The sequence below is a fragment of the Benincasa hispida genome, chromosome 5 (genome assembly GCF_027475165.1).
Source record: "Benincasa hispida cultivar pf3 chromosome 5, pf3_genome.v1.1, whole genome shotgun sequence".
Lineage (NCBI taxonomy): Eukaryota > Viridiplantae > Streptophyta > Magnoliopsida > Cucurbitales > Cucurbitaceae > Benincasa > Benincasa hispida.
Window position 1 is genome coordinate 32,568,103 of NC_143482.1, and position 27,943 is coordinate 32,596,045.

The 27,943-nt window shown below is 33.7% G+C and overlaps 1 protein-coding gene and 1 pseudogene across 2 annotated transcripts; one reads left to right on the top strand and one right to left on the bottom strand.

Annotated features, from left to right (window-relative positions):
• Nucleotides 1-5,273: 5,273 nt before the first annotated feature.
• Nucleotides 5,274-12,299, bottom strand: LOC120078644 (tobamovirus multiplication protein 1-like). 2 transcript variants are annotated; one of them, XM_039032938.2, is made up of 11 exons: nt 11,971-12,299; nt 10,260-10,350; nt 10,123-10,175; nt 9,249-9,341; nt 9,060-9,131; nt 8,865-8,937; nt 8,661-8,706; nt 8,482-8,545; nt 7,772-7,825; nt 7,569-7,646; nt 5,274-5,842 (listed from the first exon to the last, which is right to left on the bottom strand). In XM_039032938.2, exons 1-11 carry the CDS (start codon nt 12,109-12,111, stop codon nt 5,750-5,752), a joined length of 858 nt encoding a protein of 285 aa, XP_038888866.1. In that variant the 5' UTR covers nt 12,112-12,299; the 3' UTR covers nt 5,274-5,749. The 2 variants fall into 2 exon arrangements, with proteins under 2 accessions (XP_038888866.1, XP_038888867.1); XM_039032939.2 differs by having other exon boundaries at nt 10,260-10,357; nt 11,971-12,238.
• Nucleotides 12,300-13,015: 716 nt separating this feature from the next.
• Nucleotides 13,016-18,333, top strand: LOC150036048 (zinc finger BED domain-containing protein RICESLEEPER 2-like; annotated as a pseudogene).
• Nucleotides 18,334-27,943: the final 9,610 nt, after the last annotated feature.

Here is a 27,943-nt window from a genome sequence, read left to right on the forward strand (position 1 = left end):
GCTTTGACTTTCTGTTGGTGGGCATCGGACATAGCCCTACTCCCCCCTACGATTCATTCATGTCGCGTGCGCCTCTCTTTTTTCCGTCAGAGTTTGTAGCGCCACAGCACTTCAGGGTAGCACCGCAGCACTCTCGCTGTCTTCAAGCACTGCGCATAGCGCCTAGTTAGCGTAGCAACGCTCCCTCCAAGGGCAAAACTGTAACGTTCCCTCTTTTGCAGCTATTTACTCCGTTTTGGCCCGAAATGCACCCAAAACGTTCCAATGGTCTCTCTGCTCATTTATCTTTCAAAAACACTAAATAAAGCATTAAATACCTAAATACCAACATGATTTAGGTGAGAATAGATAACTCCGTTAGAGGGCTACCAATACACAATTCGATTTGTCCACATCTAGAACTCTGTACATGCAATTATTTTTTAAGAGACATGTATACACAATCTGATTGAATATTTAAATAAAACATATAAAACCATACAATAAACTGCAAACAAAATATATATATATATATATACATGCACTAAATCAACTAAAAAGTTTATTTTCTCAAAAGTAAAGAAGAAGATGAAAAATCATTTTTCTTTTTTTTCTTTTTTCCTTTTCTTCTTTTCCTTTTTCTTTTTTTTTTTTCTTTTTTTTTTTTTTTTTTTTTTTGAGGGGAAAGGATGAAAAAATCATGTTAATCCACATTATATATATTATATACATGCATTGGATCAACTAAAAAAGCTGAATCTTTCACAAGATAAACAATATTAGATAGAAAATCATGTAAATAGTTTTAGTAATATCTAAGGAAAACCTAAAAAATGTATTCTAAAATCTGAATTTATACATGTATGCATTTGATGAACTTAAAAACACTAAATCTTTCACATAATAAACAATATATAAAAAGATCAAATAAATATTAATAATAATATCTAAGGAAAACCTAAAAATGCATTCTAATATATATATATATACATGCATTTACTTAAAAACACTTAGCCCCATTTGATAATTATTAGGTTTTTTGTTTTTATTTTTGAAAATTAAACCTATTTCAGCCACATTTCTTGCAATGATTTACATCTTTCTTAAGTAAAATAGTTTATTCTTAGCCAAATTTTAAAAACGAAAACAACTTTTTGAAAGCTACTTTTTAGTCCTCAAAATTTGATTGGTTTTTTAAATCATTGTTGAAAAGTAGATAACAAAGGAAGAAATTTAGAAGTGGAAGAAGTATCCATATGCTTAATTTCCAAAAACAAAAAAACAAAAAATAAAATAGTTATCAAACGTGATCTTAATTTTTCCCAAAATAACAATAGATGGAAGGTCATATTAACAATATTTATAATAATTAAGAAAAACTTAACAAAGCATTCTACAATCTAATCAAGAACAAATATATACGTGCATTAAATAAACTTAAAAAAACTAAATTAAGAAAATAAATAACACCTTGAAAGTGAAGATGAAAACTTTTAAAGGAGGGAAGACATTTGAAATAAGTTGGAAGTGAAGACGGAAGAAGAACAATTTGATTTTTTTTTTTTCTAATTTCGGATATATAATTTGGTAGTGTGAGAGAGTTGGGTAAATAAATAATAAAATAGAGAGAGAGTAGGGTGTTCAAAAAATTCGATGACCTGAAAAAATCGATCAACTCAATCCAACCCGTGCGATTTGGGTTGGGTTATCAACTCATTTGGGTTGGGTTGGGTTGGGTTCAAATAAATGAAAATTTTATGAGTTGAGTTGGTTCGTGGGTTCACCTAATATAACTCAAACCAACCCGAACCAACCCAAATTTATTATCAACTTTAAAATATATACTTTTTGTTACTTATAACACAATTATTTATACATATATTGATTTTAATTTTATTTAATTTCAATATTTTTTTAATAATTTATTCTTTAACAACTCTTAAAAGTAGTTTCTTTGCACTTTAGAAAGAAAATTTTCACTATATAGATTGAAATTGAGTAGTTAATCTTAATTCAATATGAAATAATTCAATCAGATTTTTACATATTTACGTTTTGTTTCTTTTTAGAACAAAATTTTAAATAAATGATTCAATTAACCCGAATCAAACCAACCCAAATATTTCAGGGTTAAGTTGAGCTAGGTTACTTTCTTAATAAGGGTTATTTGGGTTGAAGAAATTTACAACCCGAATAATTGAGTTAGGTTTAAAAAGTCTTTCAACCCAACCCAACTCAACCCATGAACACCCCTACGAGAGAGTTTGAGAGAAATTTTTTGGAAATCAATATCTAATTGAATTGTTGCATCAAACGGAATTATCGTCACACCACACACGTCTTTTCAACTTTAGGAATATTACAACTTCCAAAATTATGGAATTATAAACTCCATCAACTTGGACTTTGTCAAATTTGGGTGGTTTGTCATTTAGGTCTCGTTTGGTATTCATTTCATTCTTTGTTTTTTATTTTTCCAAATTAAGCGTATTTCCTCTTTATTTCTTACGTTGATTTACATTTTTTTTTTTAAGTACAATGGTTGAATTCTTAATCAAATTTTTAAAAGTTACATTTTTTAGTTTTCAAAATTTAGCTTGATTTTTTAAACTATTGGTAAAAACTAGATAACAAAAAAAGAAATTTGAAAGTGGAAAGAATGTCTATAAGCTTAATTTTCAAAAACCAAAAATCAAATAGTTTGTTAAACAAGACTAATGATTGATGCACTTTGAAAATGAGGAAATGCTTTCATATCCGCTACTTGAACATGTAAAAATCAATCAGCCAAAATTTCAATACTAAGGACTTGTTTGCATTGAAATGAGAAAAATGTATTTTTCAAAAAAAATCATTTTTATTTAAATACATTTGACAAAAACCGCTGAAACCACTCTCCAAGGGTTATTTTGAGTGGTTGTCAAACACTCTAATTTTTTATAAAATTACTTATTTTTTAAATTAAACACTTGAAAACGCATTTCAAAAATACCCTAAATTTGCAAATAACTTTGAAAGTGCCTTATTCTTTTTTAAAAAACCCTATAATTGCACTTAATCCAGCTATGATATAGCTTTATTTTAGAGAAATATAGAAGTATGTCTACTTGTTCATTACTACACTAATCCCATGTCATGCAGAGGGTACTAGTTGAAATTGAAAAGGTAAAATTTTACCAAATGGACTTATCAACAAAGTACAATGATAGTATAGATCAAGCCTTATTAGAACAATACTACCATTTTTCCATTTAATAAGATATATATATCCCACCAAAGTTTGATTGATTTTCAATTATTTTTAGTTTTGAGGGAACGTGGCAAATGTAGTCAAAGTGTGCTTTGGATATTATAATTAAGGTGTAAGTTAGTAACAAGATAAGGAGTTTGTTAAGAGAGAGTTTTATAACTAAAACGAGGGACGAAAGGTTGAAGGCAAATATAAATTTAATTAGTTTAGACTTAGTTGATTTATCTCAAGATTTCACTCACCAGGTTTTAGACATTAGTCTTTATTTTATTAGTTCTCTTCGTCTCGGTATCATAGAACGGAATGCCTCGTCTTTGTCTTAGTATCACTCCAATAAATGGGATAGATGAGCTAAAAATATTAAAAAAAAAAAAAAAAAAAAAATGTCTCTCAAGAGAATAAGTCAAAATACTTCAAATTACTTACCTTCATCCTACAATCCTCGCCATTAAATATTTAGTATATTCAAGTTATATCAACAATACACCATTTACCATTCTTCTGTTAAAAGATTATTCAAGAACAATGTCCAAACTAGGCAGGTCCAAGCCCAAAAGGGTATAAAAGCTTCCATAGGGGTCACACGTCCCAAAAGAAAATGTCAAACCATCGAATTCTAGATCAAGTAGATAAGTTCATAGAGTTTCATCAAATAAAAAATGGTCATTGTCGATAGTGCACATATCTTTAAGCAGGAGTTAAAAGAACAGATTTTATAAATAATCCAACACTGATAATTTCAGCAACGCTTAAAACTTAAATTCTGGGACGACTTCCCATGAAAAATAGACAGAATATGTGCATAATAAGTCAACACATTGCACTCACCTATAGTTTCGAAGATATCCTCCTCTGACAATCCTCAATGTTGAAATAGCTAAATTGATGAGGAAGCCGCGCATGGCCAATTTCCTATATCATATTCCTTACTCCACCTCTAAGCCTTGCATCTAAAGAAATTCCAAACATTCAGCCCACTTACAATCATAGAATCTACATAGTATCACCCTCTCTAGCTCTCTATCCCCAATTCTCACTTAACCATGATAATTTAATAAAAATCCAAGACACCCAAATATTGCAAGATTAAACATATTATCCCATCAATTTATTCAAAGTGCACACAAGAAAACCCCAACGCTCACAAGTACTCTTACATAAATACATACTTGCAATAGAAACAAAATGGTTCACAAAGTTGGTTCGTTGATGTACCATTACTTGCCAATAATTCTGGATGAATTAAATCACGCATCTTGATTTACTAATTTAATTTCCTCTCTAGTGTATTATAATTAGATTGCTCTCACAGCATTAAAAAAGATTCAGTCACAGGACGGCTTTCAACTTTTAGCAAAATGTTGTTGGTGAAACTACACAATGACCTATTGTGAAGAATAACATCACAAGACGGCTTAGTGACAGCACGTTCAATACTTGCTGTTTCGACACTTAGTGACTGCACGTTGTCGAAACATTATTGCATGGAAGTTCTTGAGCGACCTTGGAATGAAATAACTTGACCCTACTTTTAAAAAAAATTTTAAAAAATAAAATAAAATAAATATATGGATATGGCTTCTACTGTGATGTACTATTTTCGTTCGGAAAAATTTTCTTTCTTTGTATGAACTCTAATTAGCTTCCAAACAAAGACTCTAAACTAAATATGATGTCTATGGATTTTGAATTTCATCTTCAACAATTTTTTTCATTTACAAAGTTCCAATTTTGGTCAATTGAACAAGTATGTGGAGAGCCGGGTTAAATCCTAAACCCTAATACAATCCATTCTAAAGTTCCATGAAACTAGAATCAATAAATATCACAAACTTAGGTAACATGGTGCAAAAAATCAAAATAATAATTAAAAACAAAGTCAAACCCAACCCTACACTGTAATAAGATTCTCAGTAATCCATAATCCATATTCCCAACGGCAAAACCCACTGTAATCAGATTCCTAATAATTCTGATTATAGGATAAAGCATCTGGAAGATAATGGGATTTTTTTGTTTATAACGAACGCATTCTTTTTGGCTGTTTTCAGGTCAAGGAACAATGTTTGGATTAAATTAGAAGCAAGGCAAGTGTATTGTAAATTCAGCCACCAAAAAAAAAAAAATCTGCAGTGGAATCCCTAAAGAACAAACGGCTACAAAAATTAAATACAAATTAAAATGGAAAGTTTTGCTGACCAGAAATTGTTGAGAGCTTCATTCAGTAGTGTGTATCTGTAAATACATAGTTAGAATGGTAAGTTCTGCTGATCAGAAATTGTCTGGAGCTTCATTCGATGGGGTGATACCGATCAGATACACACACACACCTTGGAGGAAGTTTTCTCAGTATAAATAACCAACGCTGATGGAACAAACTCTACCAACTGCAGAAGTATGCACGTCGAAAGATGTATTCTTTTGGTTTCCGGCTGATAGAACTACTTTTGATGAAATTAGAAGGGATCATACTAGTAAACAGAACTCTCTAATCAAAGTCCTAATCTATTGTTGAGAGCTTCATTCAATGGGGTGATACCGATCAGATACACGCCTCGGAGGAAGTTTTCTCAGTATAAACAGAACCAATGCCGAAGGCACAACCTCTACCAACTGCAGTAACATGTGCATCAGATGTATCAGAATTCTATACAACCATAAGTAAATAAATTAGAAAAAGATGAGAAAAAGTTTGTTCAACTTCAATGGATAGGTTAATAAGACCAGAGACGCAAATAACTACTTTCAAGATAAGAAAATCCAATAAAGAACACAACCCCGCAAAACTACTCTAGTTGCTACAATTCGCCATCAGTTTTGGGTCTCGTGGGCCTTAATTATCACGTTGACTCAGTTTGGTTGGTTTGAGACTCTCATTTGAAGACTATTTTCAAGCCCAAATTGAAGCACAAGAGAAGACGAGGGAAAATTTAGTGCATTGTCGTACCATCGCAACAGGCCACCACAAAGCCCAATGTCTAGGCACCACCCTAGCACTGTGGCACCTACTTGAGGCGTGATTTTCTCTCTTTTTCTGGAGGAATCAGGAGTCAAAATCCTAGTATTCTGTAACTCCTTGTTATGGAAATAATAAGATTAGTAGTAGAATATTAGTATGGAAATTGGGAGGAACAGGTAAGTAATTAGATAGCAAAGTTAGATAGGGCTTTTAGTTATAAATAGAGGATGTGGAAAGGAAAAGAGGGAAGTATTTTGTGGGATTTCCTAATACGGGAATTTGGGAGAGTCTAGCCTTTTCGAAAGGCTAAGAATTTCTTGTTATTTTCTATGATATTATAGCATATTTCAATATATTTCCATATTTGATTGTTCTTTGAGTTTATTCTGTGTTCCTAAGTACTTTCTTGTTAGGAGGTATCCTAACATGTTCCTCCCACCTTGGTACATATGCTGATCACGTAGAAGGGGAAAAAAAAAAGGCACGCCACATCAAAGAGAGCGCTGACGAAAATTGAAGAAAATCAAAGAGGAATCCAAGGAAGGCAAAATCGAAAGTCATTGAACGCAACTTCTTATTTGGGAGATGATACGAGTGCAGAAAAACCTCCAAAGGGTTTCCACCCACCCAGCAATGATGCCAAAAATAAACTTTCAAGCTTCTCCCAAGGAGCACTTAACAATAGACACAGAAGAAAGGAAAACCAGAGGCAATAGGTTTCCAGAGGTTCTTACTAGGTCTAGGGCTCTTAGAACTAGAGCCCTACCACTTGCAACCCACTCAAAAGGTGCAGGTCATCCCTGTTCAAAATAACTTTTTTCCACAAAGCATCCAACTCTGGGAAGAACTACCACAACCACTTAGTTCAAAGAAATTTGTTACATGATCAGAGGTCCCAATCTTCCTCGCTAGCCGATCTACTGATGAAGATTTTGATAGATTCTGAATTAAACAGATATGGGGACCCATTATTTTTTTTGTCCGAGTTAAAATCTATTGATTCCTTTTTTTTATCAAAATTCGACTTTTGGGTCTCTTTCTTGGGCGGGACATCAAGTACACGTATCTTTACCGATTAACCAATTTCTAAATGCAGGAGTAGATCCTAAAGAGATTCCACCTATGTTGTAACTGCTTCTGAAAAGTTCTCTCGTGGATTTTCCTCCCTATGTAAATGATGTCAGCTAAACCATTTTAATATCGTGAACATTTTTTTATGAAGTGAAAAAAAAAATTTAACTAATAGCCCTATCAATTCCAACGAGTAGAATCATTCTCGAACCTCCATAGTTGTTTTACTCAAAATTCTAACTAAAATGAAAATAATCTATGCATTGTAGAGAAAAGATTAGAATATAAATTAGGGATTTAAAAACTTGCCATGTAGTATATTAGGTTGAGAATGGGATGATCTAGGACGTCAAGGTCTGCATCCTTGTCAAATGCAGATAGGGCAAGCTACAAGATGAACAAATGCATATATATTTATGTATGTATTAATCGCTTAAAGAATGCATATATACATATGTATGCCTCAAAAAAAATTGTTGGACCAAAATTACTGTAACCAGAAGGAAACTCACCACAAAACATCGTATAAAGAAGCAGCTAAAACATATTGTTGTCACACACCCAACCTGCAAAGATAAAGAAACAGCTAAAATAAGTTTTTTTTCTTTTTTCTTTTTATTCATATCCTCAAGTATTTGAGCGAACTTCATTCTCATGAACCCTATCATATTTGGTTGTCAAGGTAATTCATAAATATTAAATAATATTAAATTCTAGGAAGGTGATCACCATGACCTGAACTCGTTCCCTCTAATCCCTTTATTATTTAAATGACCCCCCCCCCCCCCCGTTAACCACTAGCCCAAACCATGGTGGTTACGCAAAAGTTAGAAATCAGCACGAGCCTCATCAAAACTTAATCTTTAAAAGAATTAATTCATCATTGATCCTTGAAATATACACCATCTGTCAGTTATGTCCTCGATGTTTTACATGCTTAATCTCATTTCACCAATCAAATCCTGATTGGAATTAAATAATGGAACAGCACCATAGCATCTGAAATAATCAGGGTATTCTTTAATTGAATACTATATGAACTATGAAATACAAAGATGTCATCACGACACCCTTCTAATATTCAATTTGAATGGCATTATTGAGCAGCATAAATTTATAGAACTTATTGCTTTCTTAAAATCAATTGCTTTAAACGTTTCTAATCCTACGATATATTTATGTTTTCCAAATGCAGTTTATAAAAACACATTAAGGAACCCACCTCATACAACTTTTTTTGGCGTCCTCTAGATTCAATAGGGAACTGCCTCAGCATGACAAATAGCCTGTTAAAAGAGTAATTGTTAAAGAGTGGAACATAATTCACCACAGCTTGAATTCATAAACAAACTAACAAACAAACAAACGAAAAACCACAGTTCCTGAATTCATATTTATTACCTCCCACCATATATCAGGAAACCCAGTGCAGCAGAAAATGAAACCACTGGAAATAATAAAGAAAAAAATTACAATTAACATATGCCTTCATAAACTAGAATGCGAAAGCCACAAGGTTCCAGTCGAAATGGGCATCAATTATAAATCCCATTTCTTCTCATTTGATATATTAAGAGAAAAAGAATGCAAGTTTTGAGCTGCAACCTGAAAAGAAGAGCTTAGCAGCTATAACTGAACCCGGAGAATGGTCTAACATCACAATTATCCAAATGCAGATCTGAAACACGATGACAAATAAAATAATTGAAATAGAGCTGAATGTAAACAGATCAGTCAAATTAAGCTCATTTTGGGTTTCATATAGCACTAACAACTTTTAGCTGACATCTCTTATTTTACCTGTATAACATACATAACTCCATTGATGATACAGTAAGTAGGCTTAAGTTTGTCAATAGGAAGACTTCGGGCCTGAAAGAAAAATAATCACCAATATGGATTACCAACAATGAATCTTGCATAGAATTGATATAATATGTAATATAACTTCGTTTGGATTAAATAATAATAATAATAATAACAAATTACCTGATGGTATATCTCTGCCCAAAATAGAACAAGCAGTGTGTACGTCGAAAAGAATAGAAGTCCAGGAATCTCCATAACCACCATTTCAACAACCTTTACCAGCATGAAAGTTTCAAGCCGTACAGTCCAGAGAAAATAATCGCAGTTACATAATGAGAAAATGAACGTGGGTCTCTCTGAGTATCTAGATTATCAATTTTAAGTCTACATAATGACTTGCTTTTTGATACGGGAATAAGATGCCTTGTTGACTGTGGATTATGATGGTTAACAAAATTACATAATGCAACAAATCATCATCTAATAATGCTATGGTTCCCACTATCAGATAAGGAAAGAAATCCATGGATTTTTATGATAAACACTCCAACAGCAACCACAAGACTGTTGTTTCTTTATGTTCATTTATTAATTTCACTTTCAGAAACTCTTCTGGATGTTCCATATTCGGAAACAAAGAAATTTGAATGAGGTATTACCACAAATAAAAATACAAACATAAAAAAATATTAATAAATAAATAATCTAGTTGTGCATGAATAACGGTCATTTGCTTTTCATTCTTTTCTCCCTTTTCTTCTATTCAAGTAATCTTTGTATGTTGAATGAAAGCTTTGCTGAATGAAGAATAATTTGAATATTCAGGAAATGTTCTAGAATGTAGCCCTATAACAAAGGGAAGGTGCTTATAATAAGATCAAACAAAAGTTTTAGTTTATCTTTTTCCTATTTCAACTCTTAAACAATCTCAAGAGAATATCAAAATGAGGCCTAGAGACACTCAATCATCAAGTGATAACCATTGCTTGAATAGGGGATTAAAAGTTTAAGACAATCATAGTTGGGATAGTGACAATTACCAGAAGAAACCTACCTTCGGTCTTATGAGGAAGACACTCTTATAAAGCCCAAAGAGAATAGCCCTCACTGTCAAAATGAAAATAAGGGTAGATTAGCTCATAAAAAAATAAACTTAAACTTAAATGAAAATTAACAACTATACAATCTTACATCCATTTACAATGAAATTCATCAAATGGAACCCCTTTTGTGTAGTCCACTCGAACTCTGGTACTCTTATTTGAATCCGAATAAGTTGAACCTGGAAACTTGAGCAATTACTATAAGTATTAGGTGTTAATTATGAAGACAAAATGCTGTGTTCTTTTTCCCAAGACAGCTACTTAATTCAAGTTAAGCAACTTCTTCCCTTTTTTTTTTTTAAAGAGAAGCCAACAAAAGAATACAAAAGGACATAACTTCACCAAAAGGAGCTACCAAAAAACTAACTAGCTATCTCAGAAAAAAGAAAAAGAAGTTCCGATCCAAGAGAACCATGTCTACAGCATTTTGAGAAATACACATTTTTAGCCCTTAAGTTTTGAGTCTAGTTTCTATTTTGTTACACATTTAGTGCTTAAATTTTGAGTTTAGTTTCAAATTAATCCCTAGGCTTTAAAATGTTACAATTTTATGTTTCAAATTTGAGTTTTGTTTCAATTTGGTCCCTAGGTTCCAAGATTTAAACTTTTAACCTCAACCTTGATTTTTCAGTAAATACTCATTTTCTGTATTTAATTTTAATGTATGTTAATTAATTAAATTTCACTATTTTCATCACTTCACTATTGAAATTGAATTTACAATCTTACTTCTTAATTATCTTAAATTAATTAATAAACATTGACATCAACAATGGAGAGGGTGTATTTAATGAAAAATCGAGGTTGAAAATGTAAAAACTTGAAAGCTAGGGACCAAATTGAAACATAACTCAAGGGTAAAATTATAACATTTTGAAACTTAGGGACTAAATTGAAATCAAACTCAAAATTCAATGACTAAATGTGTAACATTTTGAGACCTAAAGGCCAAAGGGAAACTAGACCCAAAATCTAGGGACAAAAAAGGTGCTTTTCCCAAGAATTTTATGAAATTCCTTTGATGGCGATGCTCAAAGGGAAGTATTTAATCTAATACAAGACTGGACATATTCCGAAGACCTCTCACAGTCAACACTCTTGAAAATTCTTCTTTCTATCCAATCAAATCTTCCATAAGATCAAGGGGAAGAAAAAGCAGAGAACCAAAGAATAAAACCCTGATAACAAAATGGAGGGAGGCAAAGCACCTCCTCCATCCTAAAGCAACAACTTCTCTTCCACGTGTCTGCACCTACAACAATGTGCACATACAAAGTACACCTAATGCAACCTTTTGCAAGGTGTCCAAGGGCTGTGCAGTGACTAGCACATTGAGTGTTCCGTCTTGTTTCCTAACCAACGTGTAATAGCTATATTGAGTTTCCATAAACACTCGAAAAGCACTCTCCACTACAATTCAATGGAACTTTATTCTTAAGATTACAAATAAAATTTTGACATTAATTGATCACTCCGAATTACCAAATAATTAAATCCCAACTCGTATGAGTGTGAAACACAAATAATATCTTAAAATTAACCTCAGAAAATCAGTTCTTCTAACCATTGTTATAACCTCACACATACAGTATAAGCACACAGCACACCCACAGGTCTATTTTAATATAATAATAAATATGAAAGAGGCATCTTAATTCTGGGATTGTATCCATTAGGTAAGACGGCATGTTAAATTCCAACAAAGATATTAACACAGCAAAAGAAAAGCTTCAAATAACTAATGAAATTCACAAGATACGGAACAAAAAGACAGTAAAGAACAGAGAAAAGTGGAGTACTAAGGCAATGAGGGAGATGAGGCCATAAGAGGCGGACAAGGTGTAGTAAATCCCTCTCTGCCAATCTTGGGATTCATCAATTTCATTCCACCATTGGAGTCCCCCGACCGTAGAGGTGATTGTCGCTAAAGCCCTCGCCATTAGAGCTTGAAAATGGAGAAAGAAGAAAATCGCAGAAAGAGAAAGGGTTCTTCTTCTTATGCTTCGTTAATGCCGCGCGAAAGGGAAAGAAGAAGGCTTCTTCGCCATTAATGCGGGGCGCGGCTACGAGAGAGCGTAATTTGGTCTATGAGAGAGGAAATCTTGGACACGTGGACGGTTCTTAACTTGACTTGTGCAAAAATGAATGACACGTATGATAATATGACGCGGATTAAAATATGATAATTATCAATATCTCAGCATTTCCTTTTCTTTTTTTGGTTCAGAAAATCTATATATCAGGATTTTGATTTTACGGATAATTATGATTAGTTATGAAAATTAAGTGTAGGTTTGGATTGAGAAAACAAATTATTTAGATGAATTAGATAGTTTATATCCCTAAGATATATAATTCAACTTATCTACTTTGACAATTAAAGCAAGACGAAATATAGGGTTAATGTTAAAGCAAGAATTCATAGAAAAAGGTATGAATTGGTTATTAGAGCGTCCATCTATTCAAAAATATAAATCTAATTAAACAAAAAATTCAAAGATGCAAGAAATCACAAATGTATTAACCGTTGAAAAAGTTTAGTTCTCACAAGTTTACATCGGATTTCCTAAACCTAAACTAAAAACTAACTTCGATGAAACATCCAAACGAGGAAGACGAGATTGAGCAACACCCAATGTAAGATTATAATCTAAAATTAATGCTAAAACTATGAAAATGGGAGAAGAAGAAGAATATTAGGTTGTGGTTGCTCTGGTTCTCTCCATCTCCTCCATGATGAAACCCTAAAAATGAAAGAGGCTATATATAAAAGATGTGGTAGCATTGCATCTCCGAGGCTTTTCTTCCACAACACTACCACCCACGTGCATGCTTGGAGATACGATGGCACTACGGCACCATGGAGATTGTTGCAATACTATGTTGCTACGTAGGGTTTTGCCTTGCACACAACAAGCACGTCCCTCTATTCATGATGGGATAGCGTTACGGCATCACAAGGCAACACCGCATCGTCTGCCTGTGCATTGCTCTATGCCTTCAATGTTGTGAGACAGTGCAGCGCTATCTCCATGGGGGCAGTTTCGTTATTTTTCCCTCTTTTGCTGCAAGTTGCTCCATTTTGACCTGTTTTACACCCAAACATCTCAAAAGTCTCATTTGCTCGATTTCTTGTTTAAGAACACGTTTAAACATTAAATTCATAAGAGCTAACCTGATTAGGCCAAAAAAGATTTCCCATTTTGATAGCTATCACTAAAAAAATTTGTGAGTTTGATCCTTTGAGGACAATAATCGGTCTCTCAAAGTCGTTTAACTATACTATAACTTGACGTGTGTACTTGCGCTCATCAGTTATCTGGTCACTTTGATGCTAACCGGGCTAGTGATCCTACTAATTAACATTCCACCACGTGTTACTGTTTCTACTTAGGTGATTCCTTCATTTCTAGGTGGAGTATGCACTTGCTGACTCTACTTTTGAGTTACTATGATTTCGTTGGCTTCTTATTGATATAGGTGTTACTGAACAGATATTTCACCGTGACAATCGTAGTCTCATCTAGATTGATCACATATGATATATTCCATAAACTAGGGTTGGCAACAGGGTCGAGGTGGGTCAGGAGGGACTCCCCGTCCCCATCCCGCCCCCGTCCCCGCAAATTGAAGGCGAGGACGAGGATTCCTCTCAGAGAAATGGGTCCCCAGGGACCCATTCCCAACCTTTTTTTTAATATATATATATATAATAATAATAAAATAAAAAAATTAATTAGGACGGGGACGGGGCGGGGATGCCCTCCCTGTCCCCGACCTGGGACCCGGTTTGACCCCTATCCCCGGTCAAATAGGGGATTCTCTATGCCCAATCGAGGTGGGGACCCGCAGGAATTTTTGCCAACCCTACCATGAACGCACCAAACACATTGAAAAGCTTTGTTATTTTGTTCTTCATCATCTCCTAAGCAACACTCTCCTCTTATGATCTATCTCCATCACAGAACAACCAATTGATATCTTCACCAAAGTTTTGTCATCCAGTCACTTCACTCAAATTAGTTCACAAACTCAAGTTGGTGTCACACTACTATCTTTAGTTTGAGGGAGGTTATTAACGTAAATTATGTAATTAGATTCAATTAAGCCTTAAATTATTCTAGCATTTCTTTTATGTTCTTTGGTTTGTATATAGACTCGGGGATTTATTTCAACGTAAATTATAACATTTGATTCAATAATATACTCAAATTAACAGGAGAAAAGGTATGTTTATAAGGGATTTGTCATTGGTCGTTGAATCTCTAATTGCAATGACTCTAAGTCAAATCAATGAATGAATACGTGTATAAGCTCTAGATCTTGAATTTCTCTAAATGGAATGATTTGTATGTATAGCATTTTTAAGGTTAAATGTGAGTTTAACTCTTGGTGAAAATGGAGTTAAAATAAATTAAGGAGTAACTAAAATCAAGTTTGGTAAATTAAAAAGGAACATGAAAGTTTGGAAGAGAAAAGATAAGTATTAAGTTATTAATTTAATAATATATTAAAAAAAATAGAAAGAAAAAGAGATAAAAAGAAGGAAAAGGAAGTCGGTGGTAAGGGTGAGCACGGACACCCGAAAAACCGATCTGAACTATTGAAGTCGACTGAACCGAACGTTAGAAGTCGACTTTTTCAATTAGACGGTTGGGCTTGATTTTTTCAAAACACTGGAAAAAACCAACCAACACTGATCAAAGATGGCTCCGAACCTAAACGTTGTCGCCTGATTTTTTATATATAGTTTACTTATATATAGCCTCACCCCTCAGCCCAACCCACTACCCAGTCACTACCCATGAGCCCACAGGGCACAACCCACTAATCTCTCAGTCTAGCCCTCACTCTCAGCCCTCAGCCTGCCTCACATCACACGTCTCACAATTCATGTCTCACAAACAGGGAAAAGGAAAATGAAACACTCAGATTCTTTATTCTTCAAACTCACGGCACAGGCACGCGGCACGCGGCACTCGACAGTGCAGACAGACGAACAACCACATTACAAGTTTACAACGAACATCAAAACATTGAAGCTTTTTTCATCTTCCAAACTTGAAGCTTGATTTTTCATCTTTCAAACTACCCAATAAGTTTTTTCATCTTCCAAACTTGAAGCTTCATTATTTTCCAGTTTTGGTTTGCTGTGAAGTGAAAGTTTATATTATGATATATTTATAGGATAAATATAGAAGAGGAAAAAGAAAAGTTATAAATACGACGGAGAAGATAGATAAGGCTGCCATTAACGTTGATGAACATGAAGAAGAAGTCATTGAGAAGCCAACAAAAATGCACAAGAATGTGAAAAAAAATCCATAGTTTGGGAAGATTTTGAGCGATTGAAAGGTGATCCTAATGACTGTTATGCTAGTTGTAAATATTGTGGAGCTACTTATGCGTGTCATTTAAAGCGTAATGGTATCGGGACGATGAAAAATCACTTGGATAATTGTAAAAATTACCCTTACCAAAGAAAGAGAGATCCAACTCAAAAGACTTTAGCTTTCAAACCAAAAGAAGAAGGGGTTGGGGATGGTCCTTGACAACTTGTATGCGAGGAGTTTAATTTATAAAGTTGTCGTGAAGCTTTGGCTAAAATGTTAATTCTAGAGGAATTTCCTTTCAAGTTTGTTGAAAGTAAGGGTTTTAAGAATTTTGTTAGTACATTAACATGTTCCCAAGTTTCTAAGTTTGTTGTTCCATCACGATTTCCATGGCTAGGGATATTCTAAGATGTATGTTAATGAAAAACAAAAATTGAAGAACATGTTTGCTAAAATGAAATATAAAGTTTGCCTCACTACTGATTGTTGGACTTTAGGACAGAACGTAAACTATATGATATTGACTACACATTTTGTTCATTGTGACTGGAAATTACATAAAAGAATTCTTAACTTCAGTGTTATTGACAACCATAGAGGGGACACCATTGGGAGGAATATTGAAAAGATTTTGAAAGATTGGGGCATTGAGAAGGTCATGATTTTAACTGTTGATAATGCCAGTTCAAATGATACTACTATTCCTTATATGATTAGGAGATTCAGTAAGGGGTTGATATGTAATGGTGAATATTTGCATGTTAGATGTTATGCACACAAATTAAATCTTATTGTATGTGATGCTTTGAGGGAACATAATAAAAGCATTAGTAGAATTCGAAATGTTGTTAGGTATCTAAGATCTTCTCCTTCACATATGATGAAGTTTAAAAAGTGTGTTGAAAAAGAAAGGATATCTTGCAATAATGTTGTGTGTCTTGATATTCCCACTAAATGGAACTCCACGCATTTGATGCTTGAGGTAACTACAAATTTTGCAAGAGTTTTCAATAGGTTAGAGGATGATAATTCTTATAGAAATGATTCACCGCCCACTAAGAATTATTGGGCAAATGCTAGGCTTAGATTCTTGAAAGTTTTTTATAATGTCACATTGAAACTTTCAGGAACTTTGTTTACAACTTCAAATTTGGCTTTCCATGAGACATGTAGAATTCAAAAATGCATACAATTGAATGCTAGTAGTGTAATTAAAATGATTTATACTATGGTTAATAATATGAAAGCTAAATCTGACAAGTATTAGGGGAATGATGAGAAGAAGAAAAAATTGCTCTTGTGTATTGTTATGGTGCTCGATCCTCATTATAAGATGAAGTGCTTAACATATTATTAGAATGACCTTTACAGGCCATAGATTGCTAAGACAAAGACTAGGAATGTGGAGAATGTTTTGAGACGTATTTTTCATGAGTACAACAATGGACTTGGTAGTGGTAGCTATTATAGTTGTAGTGCTTGTTTGGATTGGTGTCCTAAATCTCTATTGTAATCTCGTAGTTTGTAAATATTGTATAAACAAATTTTTATTGATAAAATAATTGTTATTTTATGAGCATACACTCAATCCAATAAACTAATATCCTAGGTTTTTATGTAATTTAAACATGTATGTAGAAACATACAAGTGGATCATGTTTAAATGATAACTTAAACGGTCTGTAGTAGATGAATAAGGCTAGGTACCTTATCCTGGTAACACTACGGATACAAACCACTTTGTAGATGTTACAAGTGTTATAAAGTGCTACAAATGATATGATCCTGATAATTCATGTGGAGACATGTGAGCGGGAATATCCTATACAAAGAGTTTGTATAAGACCAGACCACGAAATAACTAGTCTTATTATATAACGTCGTTAATGATAGAGACTTACATTTCACCAGGATGACCATAGGTGACATGACCTGAATCCTGAGTGAGTTGTGAACTCCTGCCTATGAAAGCGGTCTTTTGATTTGTATGGGTGAGAGTGGCCAGATTGTCAACTTAATATGCCTACCATTTTGGGGATTTGTCTGATTGAGAAGTTGGGAACACAACTACACAAGGCAGAACTCATCCCTTCTCTAATGTTGGGGTAAGTAGATAAATTACTCCCCTAAGGGCTGATTCTGGAGCTTGAACATTGTGGCCACACCCTCTCTTGGCCCAAGAGGGACTTAGTCATAGTTGGACCATGACTTGTTGTTCATTAGAGGAATCAATGGTACTTAAGGAGTTAGATGTAACTACAAAGGCAAACCAGTAATTTTTGGAAACAATTATGGATGTGGATGTGGAAGATCAAATGGAAGTGGGAGTGGATCAGAATTATGGCTACACAAATGTGTTTTGAACCACTAAGACCACAACTTTTGATTGGGAGTCAGAGATTGATGTATACTTGTTGGATTCTCTTGAAAATAGTAATGATGATAGCACTTTTGACATACTTCATTGGTGAAGCAAAATGAGCATCGGTTTGTGATTCTTAATCATATTAGTAGAGATATTTTGACGATTCTAGTATCTACCGTAGCATCTGAGTCTGCTTTTAGTACAAGAGCACGAGTGATTAATTCAAATCGTTGTTCATTGGCTCCAAGAATGGTGGAGGCCCTTGTATGCACTCAGAATTGGTTAAATTCAGACTCAATCAATCTTGAACTTCAGAATCAAGAGTTTGAAGAATATATAAAGTTTGAAGAAGGTATGAGTTTTTTTTTCCATCTTAATTGTAATTTTTAAATTCTAATTTCATAAGATTACGGTTTGTCATGGATGGAGAAAAAGACGTCGACAAGATGGAAGATTTTAAATAATTATGTTGGATTCGATTACCTTTTGTATTGAAATTTTGGAGTTCGGACGATCGTTTACATTTAAAGTTTCAAGAAGGTACTCATTTAATTTTCAATTCTTCGTTCTTAATTATGAATTTTTAATTTTAATTCTTCTTTTTAAATTTCCAAGTTGTCATGTCATGGATCACGGATTGGGAAATATCAACAAGATTGTATAAGTTTTGAATTTTAGAATTTTGTAGAAGTCTTGGATTTTACATTTTAGGACTTTGGATTGTTGTTGGATTTTATAATTGAATTTTAGAATTTTGTAGATGTTTTGGATTTTAGGACTTTGGAATTTATAAATATTTTGTTGAAATTTTAGATTTTAGAATTTTGTAGAAGCTTTGGATTTTAGGACTTTGGAATTAATACTTTGTTGGAATTTTGGATTTTAGAATTGAATTTTAGAATTTTGTAGAATTTATTATCCTATAAGCTATATACTAGGGAAAAAATGTCACAAGTCCAACGGGCCCAATAAGCCCAACAACATAGGTACCATAATAATAATAATAATAATAATAATAACAACTAAAATTTTAAAAAGCGGTCGATTACGCTGAACCGACCGAACTAGTTTACTAGTTCGGACGATCAGTTTACTTTAGTATTCAGAGAAATTGATTTTTTCGTAGATTAAACCAATTTGGTCGATTTCGGCTTCAGTTTTCCATGAAAACAGATCCTGCCCGGCCGATGCTCACCCCTAGTCGGTGGAAGAATTATAAAAAAAAAAAAAAACAAAAACAAAAAAACAAAGGAGTCAAACCCCTAGTCGGTGGAAGAATTATAAAAAAAAAAAAAAAAACAAAACAAAACAAAAACAAAAAAAAAACAAAGGAGTCTCTCTTTTTTAGTCAATGCTACCATTTTCTCTCGAACAACTTCCATTTATTTTCAACTAAACCACTGAGGATCAAGTGGAGAAGAGATTCAAGGGCTTCAGGAGCTTTGGAGTTGTGGAATCTGAGGAAATTGAGGGGAAAATAGAAGTTGGTCTGGAATTCCGATGTTTCTGAACAAGCTATGGAATTTTGAGGATTCCGAGAATCCAAGTTGTAGAAAAGAAATCAGAAGCTGAAATTTGAGGTTAGTAAGTTAAGAGGTTTTCCAACATTTTTCATGAAGGATGTCTGTGCTAATTTTGGTTGGAAGTTGATGAATTTATAGGAAAACTGAAGTTACTCGAAAATTCAGCCAAAACAGACAGTGGAGTTTTGAAGCTGATTCCAAGTTATCCAAAGGTTTTCGAAGCTTCAAACTCTCAGGTATTAATATGTTTATTAAAATTTATGAAAGACGTTTGAAGTTATTTAGTTGAGAGTATGTGAATTCGAGCTGGAAAATTAAAAGTCGAAGCTAGAAAAAAAAAAAAAAAAAAAACAGGGGAGACAGCTTTCACCTGTGTGCGTAATGCAGTGCTGCATAGCGCCACACATCACCTCTTTAAGACCCAATCTTGTTTTTTTTTTAGTTTCCATTGAGTCTAGTTGGGTAGTTGGAATTCCACAAGTTATGTTAGAGATCAACTAAGTATCTTGGAAGATATTTTAGCCTTGGAAAGCATGATTTAAGGTCTCGGGTTGAATTTATGAATTATTTGAACTCTTTTGGACTGAATGGAATAATTAGGAAATGACCTTAAGTTATATCTGAATTTTAGGCCAAACAGTGATTGGGGAAACTTATAAGCCTAAGGCCACGAATCAAAGACTATGAGTGATTTGTTTTCAAATATATTTATATATATATATATAGACTCTTTAAAAATTATGAATAAAACCTAAAGAATTTCATAAAATAAATTACTTTTACAAGAATTCAAATAACTAGAAATCTTTGATTGGGGTCCCCCTAAACGTAAAATTCAATTAAGAAACATAATTTAAAACTCTAAACATTTGACTGTTAACAACTGTAACATGATAAATATGAAAGACATGTGCGGAAGCTTCTGTCTAGTTCCAATGACATGGTTACGGATTCTCCTTGTCATTCGTCGGTATGTCCTTAAATCTCGTGGGGTTCTATAGTTTGTAATGTACCAACATCTTATTTATCTAATAAAATATGTGATATTTTATTTGACATTTAGTTGCATTAAACCCACAAACCAATAAACTAACGTCTAAGGTTATCTTGTAGCTTAAACATGTATGTAGAGATATACAGGTAGATCATGTTTAAGTGACAACCTAAATGGTCTGTAGTAGATGGATAAGGTTGGATACCTTATCCCGATGACACTACAAGTAGACTCGCTTTGTAGATGTTACAATTGTTGTAAAGTGCTACAAATGATCTAATCCTGATCATTCATGTGGAGACAGAGGAGACATGTGAGCGGTGCTATACAAAGGAGTTTGTATAAGACCGACCACGAAATGACTAATCTCATTATATAACGTCGTTTATAACAAAGACTTACATTTCACCAAGATGACCATGGGTAACATGACCTAAATCCCGAGTGAGTTGTGAACTCTTGCCTATCAAGGCAGTCCTTTGATTTGTATGAGCAAGAGTGGGCAAATCACTAACTCAACAAGTCTACCATTTTGGGGATTCGTCTGATTGGGGAGCTGGGAACACAGTTACACAATAAGGAATTCACTCATTCCCTAATATCGAGGTAAATAGATAAATTGATCCCTTAAGGGCTGATTCCGGGGCTTGAACAATGTGGTGTTACACTCTCTCCTAGCCCGAGAGGGGTTTGGGCATAGTTGGACTATGATTTATTGTTCATTAGAGGTATCAGTGGTACTTAAGAAGTTAGATATAACTACAGAGGTAAAACGGTAATTTTGGCCCAGTTATACTTACGAGCATTTTGTGAAAGGTCATTGTACTATTGACTGGTTATATCCAACGGATACAAAAATATATCTGTAGTATGAAGAGTGCAGCTATCAGTCTTTAGTGGAATGCTCGACAGTTAATGGATGATGAATAATTTAATTAAAGGAGTTTAATTAATTTTTTACATACCATTGGAGTTTCAAGCCACAGGTCCATAAGGTCCCCTATGCTCAACGGGAATTAATGAGAATCAATTTTTGGATTAATTTGAATTGTTCAAATTGATCGAGGGGATTAATTATATGTGATATAATTAATTTAATCTAATTATATATAATATAATTATTATAATGTATTTGATACATTATAATATAAAGTATATATGAGAGAAAATAAATATTTGAATATGATTCAAATATTAAATATGTGAATTGGATTCATATAATTAAATTTAATATAAATGGGATTTATATTAAATGTCGTTGGTGAGAGAATTTAAACTATAGGTTAAATTGTATTAGATACAATATTAAACTATATGTTATATGTTATATTTAATATGACATATAGTTTAATATATATTATATGATAAAGTAGTTATCATATAAATATATATTAAAGTATTTATTAAAATTATTTTTATTTATTATTTTTATAGTTTGAAAAATAATTTTAGAACTTCCTCTCCCTTTTCTCTCTACTAGGTTAGTGAGAAGTTTGTTTATTACGAGGGGTTGTTTCATCTTCTTCTTCCTAAAGGAAAATTACAGAAGGATTCTGTAATTTTTTTCTCTCAAGCTTCCTTAATCTCTTGCTCATGTCTCTTTAAAAATCCCTCATCTAAAATAGTCAGTGTAACGACTCGACTCCCTAGGACTTAAACTAGTTCATTACTATAGACATGCTTGCATACAAATTAAATTGACATCTTTTCATAATTTAATTATCTTTATTAAAACTAAATAACTGAAATCCATTTAGCACGGTACCCTTAAACTCATAAAAAAAAACTAGAAAATTTTCAAAGAAAAAGAAAGAAAAGTTTTAAAAGCAAAACACTCGAAACTTCAAGTTCAAACATCAAGATTAAAATTCTAAAACATAAAATCTTCAACACATGAGCGAAAGCATATGACTAGTCTTAGTGACTCGATCACAGATTTCGCTTGTCATTCACTGGCGCGTACTTACCCTTACGTGAAAAATAAACATGAGAAATAATGAGTAAAAACACTCAATAAGTAACCCCACTATCGGGGTCAGGATAAGCATCTATGTCTTTTAGATGCCACTCTCTAGTAGGGTAAGCATAACCCTCTAGTTTCCATGGGTCGGCTAGTTGGTGAATAACTGAACCCACTATACCGTAGATTAGGTGTACCTACAAATCTCTGGTGAATCCCGAAGGAAACACAAACCTCTGGTGAATCTCGAAGAAATCACAAATCTCTGGTGAAATCCCTGTTGGTTTGTATGTTCTAAAAATTGTAGTTTGTAATGTTAAACATATTTTATTATCAATAAAGATGTTATTGACGTTTATTCAATAAAATTGTTGTTGAATATATGAATTGCACTTATAAAGACTAAATCCAATAAACTAAAAGATCCATGACTATTTCATGAATACTTGAACTTTATGTGGAGACATAAGAGTGGGTCAGGTTTGAGTAAATAGTCAAAATGATCTATAGTATATGAATAAGGTTGGGTGCCTTATTCTGATAACACTATTGGATGCGGCCAACTCTGTAGTTGTTACAATTTGTTGTAAAGTGCTACAAACGAAGTGATCTTGATTTGTTCATATATTGACATGAGGAATTGAGGCGTCCTATGCAATGAGTTTGTATAAGATCATACCAAGAATTAAGTCACTTTAACTTTATAACGTTTTTTACTATTTAACTGACTATTTCAAAGCGATGACCTTGATAACTTGACCTTAATCCTGAGCTAACTATGAACCCCTGTTTATTCGGGATTATCCTTAAACTTGCATAGGTGAGGGTTGGCTTAAAAGCGCTGGCTCAATAAGCCTCTCATTTCAGGGGTAAGACTAGGTAGATAGCTGGGGACATAGGGTGCAAGACGAAATTCACTCCTACCCGCTTTTAGAGATAATAAAGAGGTTGTTCCCTTAAATGCTGACTATAGGTCTTGAACAAGGGGCCCCACCCTCTCACTGGCCCAAGAGGGACTCAGTTTAGTGATTGGATCACAAACCAATTGTTCATTAGAGGATCAGTGAGACTTAAGAAGCAATATGTAATCTCGGGGATAAAACAACTTTTGACCTAGCCGTTATTATGAACAACCTGTGAAGGGTTAACTTACTAATCGTGGTTATATAAAGTGGACATAATATATCTACAGTGAGAAGAGTGCAACTATTGGTCTTTAATGGAATGACAGGATAGTTAACGAATGGTGGTTAATTAGGTTAAAGAGTTTAGTCGGTTAATCGCGGATCGTGAAGCCCATGATCTATAGGTCCCTTAGGTTCCCTTACTAGCTCATATCGAACTAAACCTTAGAACAGTGTGACGAACTAATTTGAAGTGTTCAAATTCGATTTTTGGAGCAAAGCGTTAAATATATACAATATATTTAACCTAATGCTTAATTGTGAATTAACATAAAGAGAGAGAAAATAAGAGATATTTAAATAAGATTTAAATATCAAGATTATGAATAGGAATTCATATAAATTGGGATAGTGTTGGATTTAATATTAAGTTAAATTAATTAAATTATTTAATATTAATTTAATTTTAAAATTGATTATTATAATTAATTTTGAAATTAAATAGAATTGGTCAAAATTGCATCAAAAGTCAAATTGTTGACTAAGTAAAAAATGTAATGGAAGTCAAATTGTTGAATTTTGATTTTTGAAAGTCAAAAAGTAAAATTTGTTGACATTGGACTTTGGGAGTCAAACTTTGACCAAGTTAGTGGAAAGATCCAATATTTATGAGTAGGAAATGCCAACTTTTACATGGCTAAGTGTGGTCTTCATTTGAAGACATTTGTCCTACCAAATCCCACTTTGAGTTAACGGATTTTTTAGTGTCAAATTCTAAGTTGCATGTTTGCATGTAATGGTCTTTAAAAGAGAGTGTTTATTGTTTTTGAAGAACTCTTGGCCATAGTGAGTTTTGATGAGATTATGTGATAGCCTCATCCTTTTTTTCTCTTAAAGCTTTAGCATTTGTCCTCTCTAAATTAGTCAAATTCCACCATCCCGTTCTAAGGCCAAAGAATAGTCGGGAAGACGCTCGTGGTGGTCTACGAACCGCTCGTGAGGAGATTTGAGCTGATTTGGAGAAGATTCAAAGACTACAAAGGTTGTATTCTTTTCCCCCTTTTAATTGTTTTATTGCATGCATGCTTATCTTTGTAATTAATCTAATTAGAGTACTTTATATTCATTTTTCTTTCGTTGCGGATGTATTCATTACATCAATCCTGAAGGAGATTACCACCTATGATGAATCCTGAAGTAAACACAAACCTCTGGTGAATCCCGAAGGAATCACAAACCTCTGGTGAAATCCCGAAAGAGATCACCACATCTGGTGGGTATCTAATTACAGGTAAGGGTAACTATCACTATCATAAACATGCCATGCATCATAAAACATAGTCCCACAAACATGCAAATACATATCATCATACTCATTGTTCATCTTAGCCAATCATATAAACAGAGAATAGTTTAGTTCATGCTAGCATTTATAACATGTTGCAAAACATAATCAGATTAACTAATTTGTCCTCATGCATTTTGATACAAACAACCTCAAAATTCTCAGGCTAAATCTTAAATTTTATCACCTAGCACATAGGCAGTTCCAGTAGTAATATTACTTACCTCAAATTTGGTCATGAATGAAAATCCAAGAAACTAATTTTCTTATAAGTTTTGAAAGACTTGGATCAATCCTATAACATAAATTTCAAGGTTAATTTAGCAACCAAGGCCTAAAATAGTGAATCCAAAATTTAAATTACTCCCTTTGGGTCTAAATCCAATCAACCAAAATTCCCAAATATCCCTAACTTTAACTTACCAAAAATGTGGTTTGGTCCAAAATTAATTGTAAAACTAAACTCTGCTGGCTAGCCTGAATTTAAGTTAAGTCCAATATTTAATAGCTAAACTTCCACAATTACTCTTAATCCAAAAGGCCCAAAGTGTTGAAATTCACCAAAACTTACCAAAGTTAAACCAAAATATTATTACCCAAGATGGGGCTTGAAATCCAAATCACTTGAAATCTTCCAAATCAACACAACGAAAAGCCACCTAATACCAAACCCGAATCTAAAGGGACCCAATTTTACACAAATTTTGAGATTCTGGCAAGAGCAAAACAACGCCATCGACAACATCAAGGAAAGGAGGTTGGACGGCGACAACCCGATGGTCGACGCAATGTTTGAAAGACTGACAACAGCTGGATCGACGAATAGAAGACACCAGAATAAGCGATCGAGGAAGGGTTGAGCATCGAGTATCCCATCGAGCATCGAGTTCTTCCCATCGAGTATTCAGTAGAGAACCATCAAAATTTCCATCGAGTTTTTCCATTGATGATTGAGTTTGCTCGAAATGTTCCGCTTTAAACTTTTCTTTTAGTTATCTGGACAGATGGCTTAATCTGGGCCCTTAATCTCCAATAGTAGGTGAGGTGGCTTAAGAAGATTTCATGCATAAGGGTTGGACGGTAGTATAAAAAGGAAAGAGAACTTCAAGAGCTCGTTTTAGACGATTCCTTCGAGCAAATCAGACGAACTTGGTACGTTGGAAAGCTCTATGAGTCTAGTTTTTTAAGCCGAGCCATTGGAAGTAAGTCTCACCAGAAGAAGACCGGAGAATGAAGGAAGTATCGTTGGGTTCCATTTTTAGGTGAATTTGGGCTATCGACAAAGAAATCAAGATCCAGGCCGAACAACATGAAATTTCAAGCTGAAAACTTAAGGTAATATTGTTATCACCTTTATGAGTAAGTTTGTAGAAGGAACTTTTCCAAGATAAGGTTTGGGGTTTGAGTTACATATTTTGGAAGCTAAACCTAGAAAGTGTTGAACAAGCAAGCAGCTTCGCAGTTTAGGGCCATTGAGGAAGATTTAAAGCTCCAAATCAAACCACAAAGATATTTATGCTGAAATTTTGAGGTAACATTGACAATTCTGAGCATGTTTGAAGAATAAATTTTCTTAAAATGAGTTCTGGTTTTCGAGTTATTGACATTAGAATCTGAATTTGGAATTTGTTGGGCGAACAGGCAACTACTTACTAAATGTGGGTTTGGCACCCCAAAAATCCTACTAAGTACTGGGTGTGGGTGTCAGAAAGAGGCGAGCAACTGAAGTTTAAGCCCTTTTAAATTTGACTAAGTACCCGATACCCTAAGGTAAGTTACAAAGAATTGAAAGCGAAAGGAATAAATGTGAGCTTAATTCTGAAAGCAAGTCTAAAAAGGGAAACCATGGCTAGTAACTAAAGTATTGTGATATGTTCACAGTGTGACATTAGTAGGAGAAGCTCATCAATCTTAAAGAGAGTTCCCAAAGACTGTGAGTGATTCTAATGTTTACAAATGTTTATGAATGATATAGCAAGTCATGCTTTAATGAAAGTTACTTATTGATAGCCAACCTCAAACGTTTGCCAAGCTATTCCTTTACTGATGTTTATGAATGCTTGGTAGATTAATAACTTATAGAATATGGATAGGTATGGTCCAGGCATGATGTTCATAAGTAATTAATGTCTAGTGCTTATGAAGTATGTTGCCCCAGACAAAGCCTGAATGGTTAGAGTCTGCTATTAGGGAAAGTTAAGTCTATAAGACAAAGCTAAGTCTATAAGACAAAGCTAAGCGTGATGTTTATGTGAAGGACTCCTAGTAAAGTATGTTTGGCTCAATACCTCGAAGTGGTAACCGAGCTTAGAGGCGGGTGATGATAGGATCCTAGCTACGTACACATAGGGCCAGTGGAACTGGGAAGGTGATGTACAGAAGAGCCACATCCCAGGAGATGAATTCAAGTTTCAACAAAACTTGTTAATGAAGAATGTTATGCGTTGAGTTGGTTCCGCATTAGCAAAAACTATGAAGAGTGATAAACTATGTGATTTCAATGATAATTTTGATAAGTTTATATGTTTTCAAGCAATTAAGTTACATGAGATTGCTTAGCATTTTCCTCAATTATGTACTTGTTTTAGCGCATGCCAAGGTTGTTGGGAATGGTGTCCTAAATCTCCTTTTAATCTCGTAGTTTGTAAACTCAGTAAACATATTGTTGTTAATAAAATAAGTGTTATTTTATAAGCATTTACTCAATCCAATAAACTAAGATCCGAGGTTATTTTATGTAAATTTAAACAAGTATGCAAAGACATACAGGTGGATCTTGTTTAAATTAATAACCTAAATGATCCGTAGTAGATGGATAAGAAGGGATACCTTATCCTGGTGATACTACGAATACAACCTGCTTTGTAGATGATACAAGTGTTGTAAAGTGCTACAAATGATTTGATCCTGGTCATTTATGTGGAGACATACAGCGGGGGTATCCTATACAAAGAGTTTGTATAAGACCAGACCACAAAATCATTAGTCTCTTTATATAACACCGTTGATAATAGAGATTTGCATTTCACTAAGATGACCATAGGTGACATGGCCTGAATCCTGAGTGAGTTGGGAACTCCTGCTCATGAAGGCGATCCTTTGATTTGTATGGGTGAGAGTGCCTAGAT

Coding starts and splice junctions, on each gene's coding strand:
- LOC120078644 (XM_039032938.2), bottom strand. CDS start 12,111: ATGGCGAGGGCTTTAGCGACAATCACCTCTACGGTCGGGGGACTCCAA. Junction 9,342..10,122: donor TCTTCCTCATAAGACCGAAG/GTAGGTTTCTTC, acceptor ATGCTGGTAAAG/GTTGTTGAAATGGTGGTTAT. Junction 5,843..7,568: donor TCAACCTAATATACTACATG/GCAAGTTTTTAA, acceptor ATGTTACTGCAG/TTGGTAGAGGTTGTGCCTTC.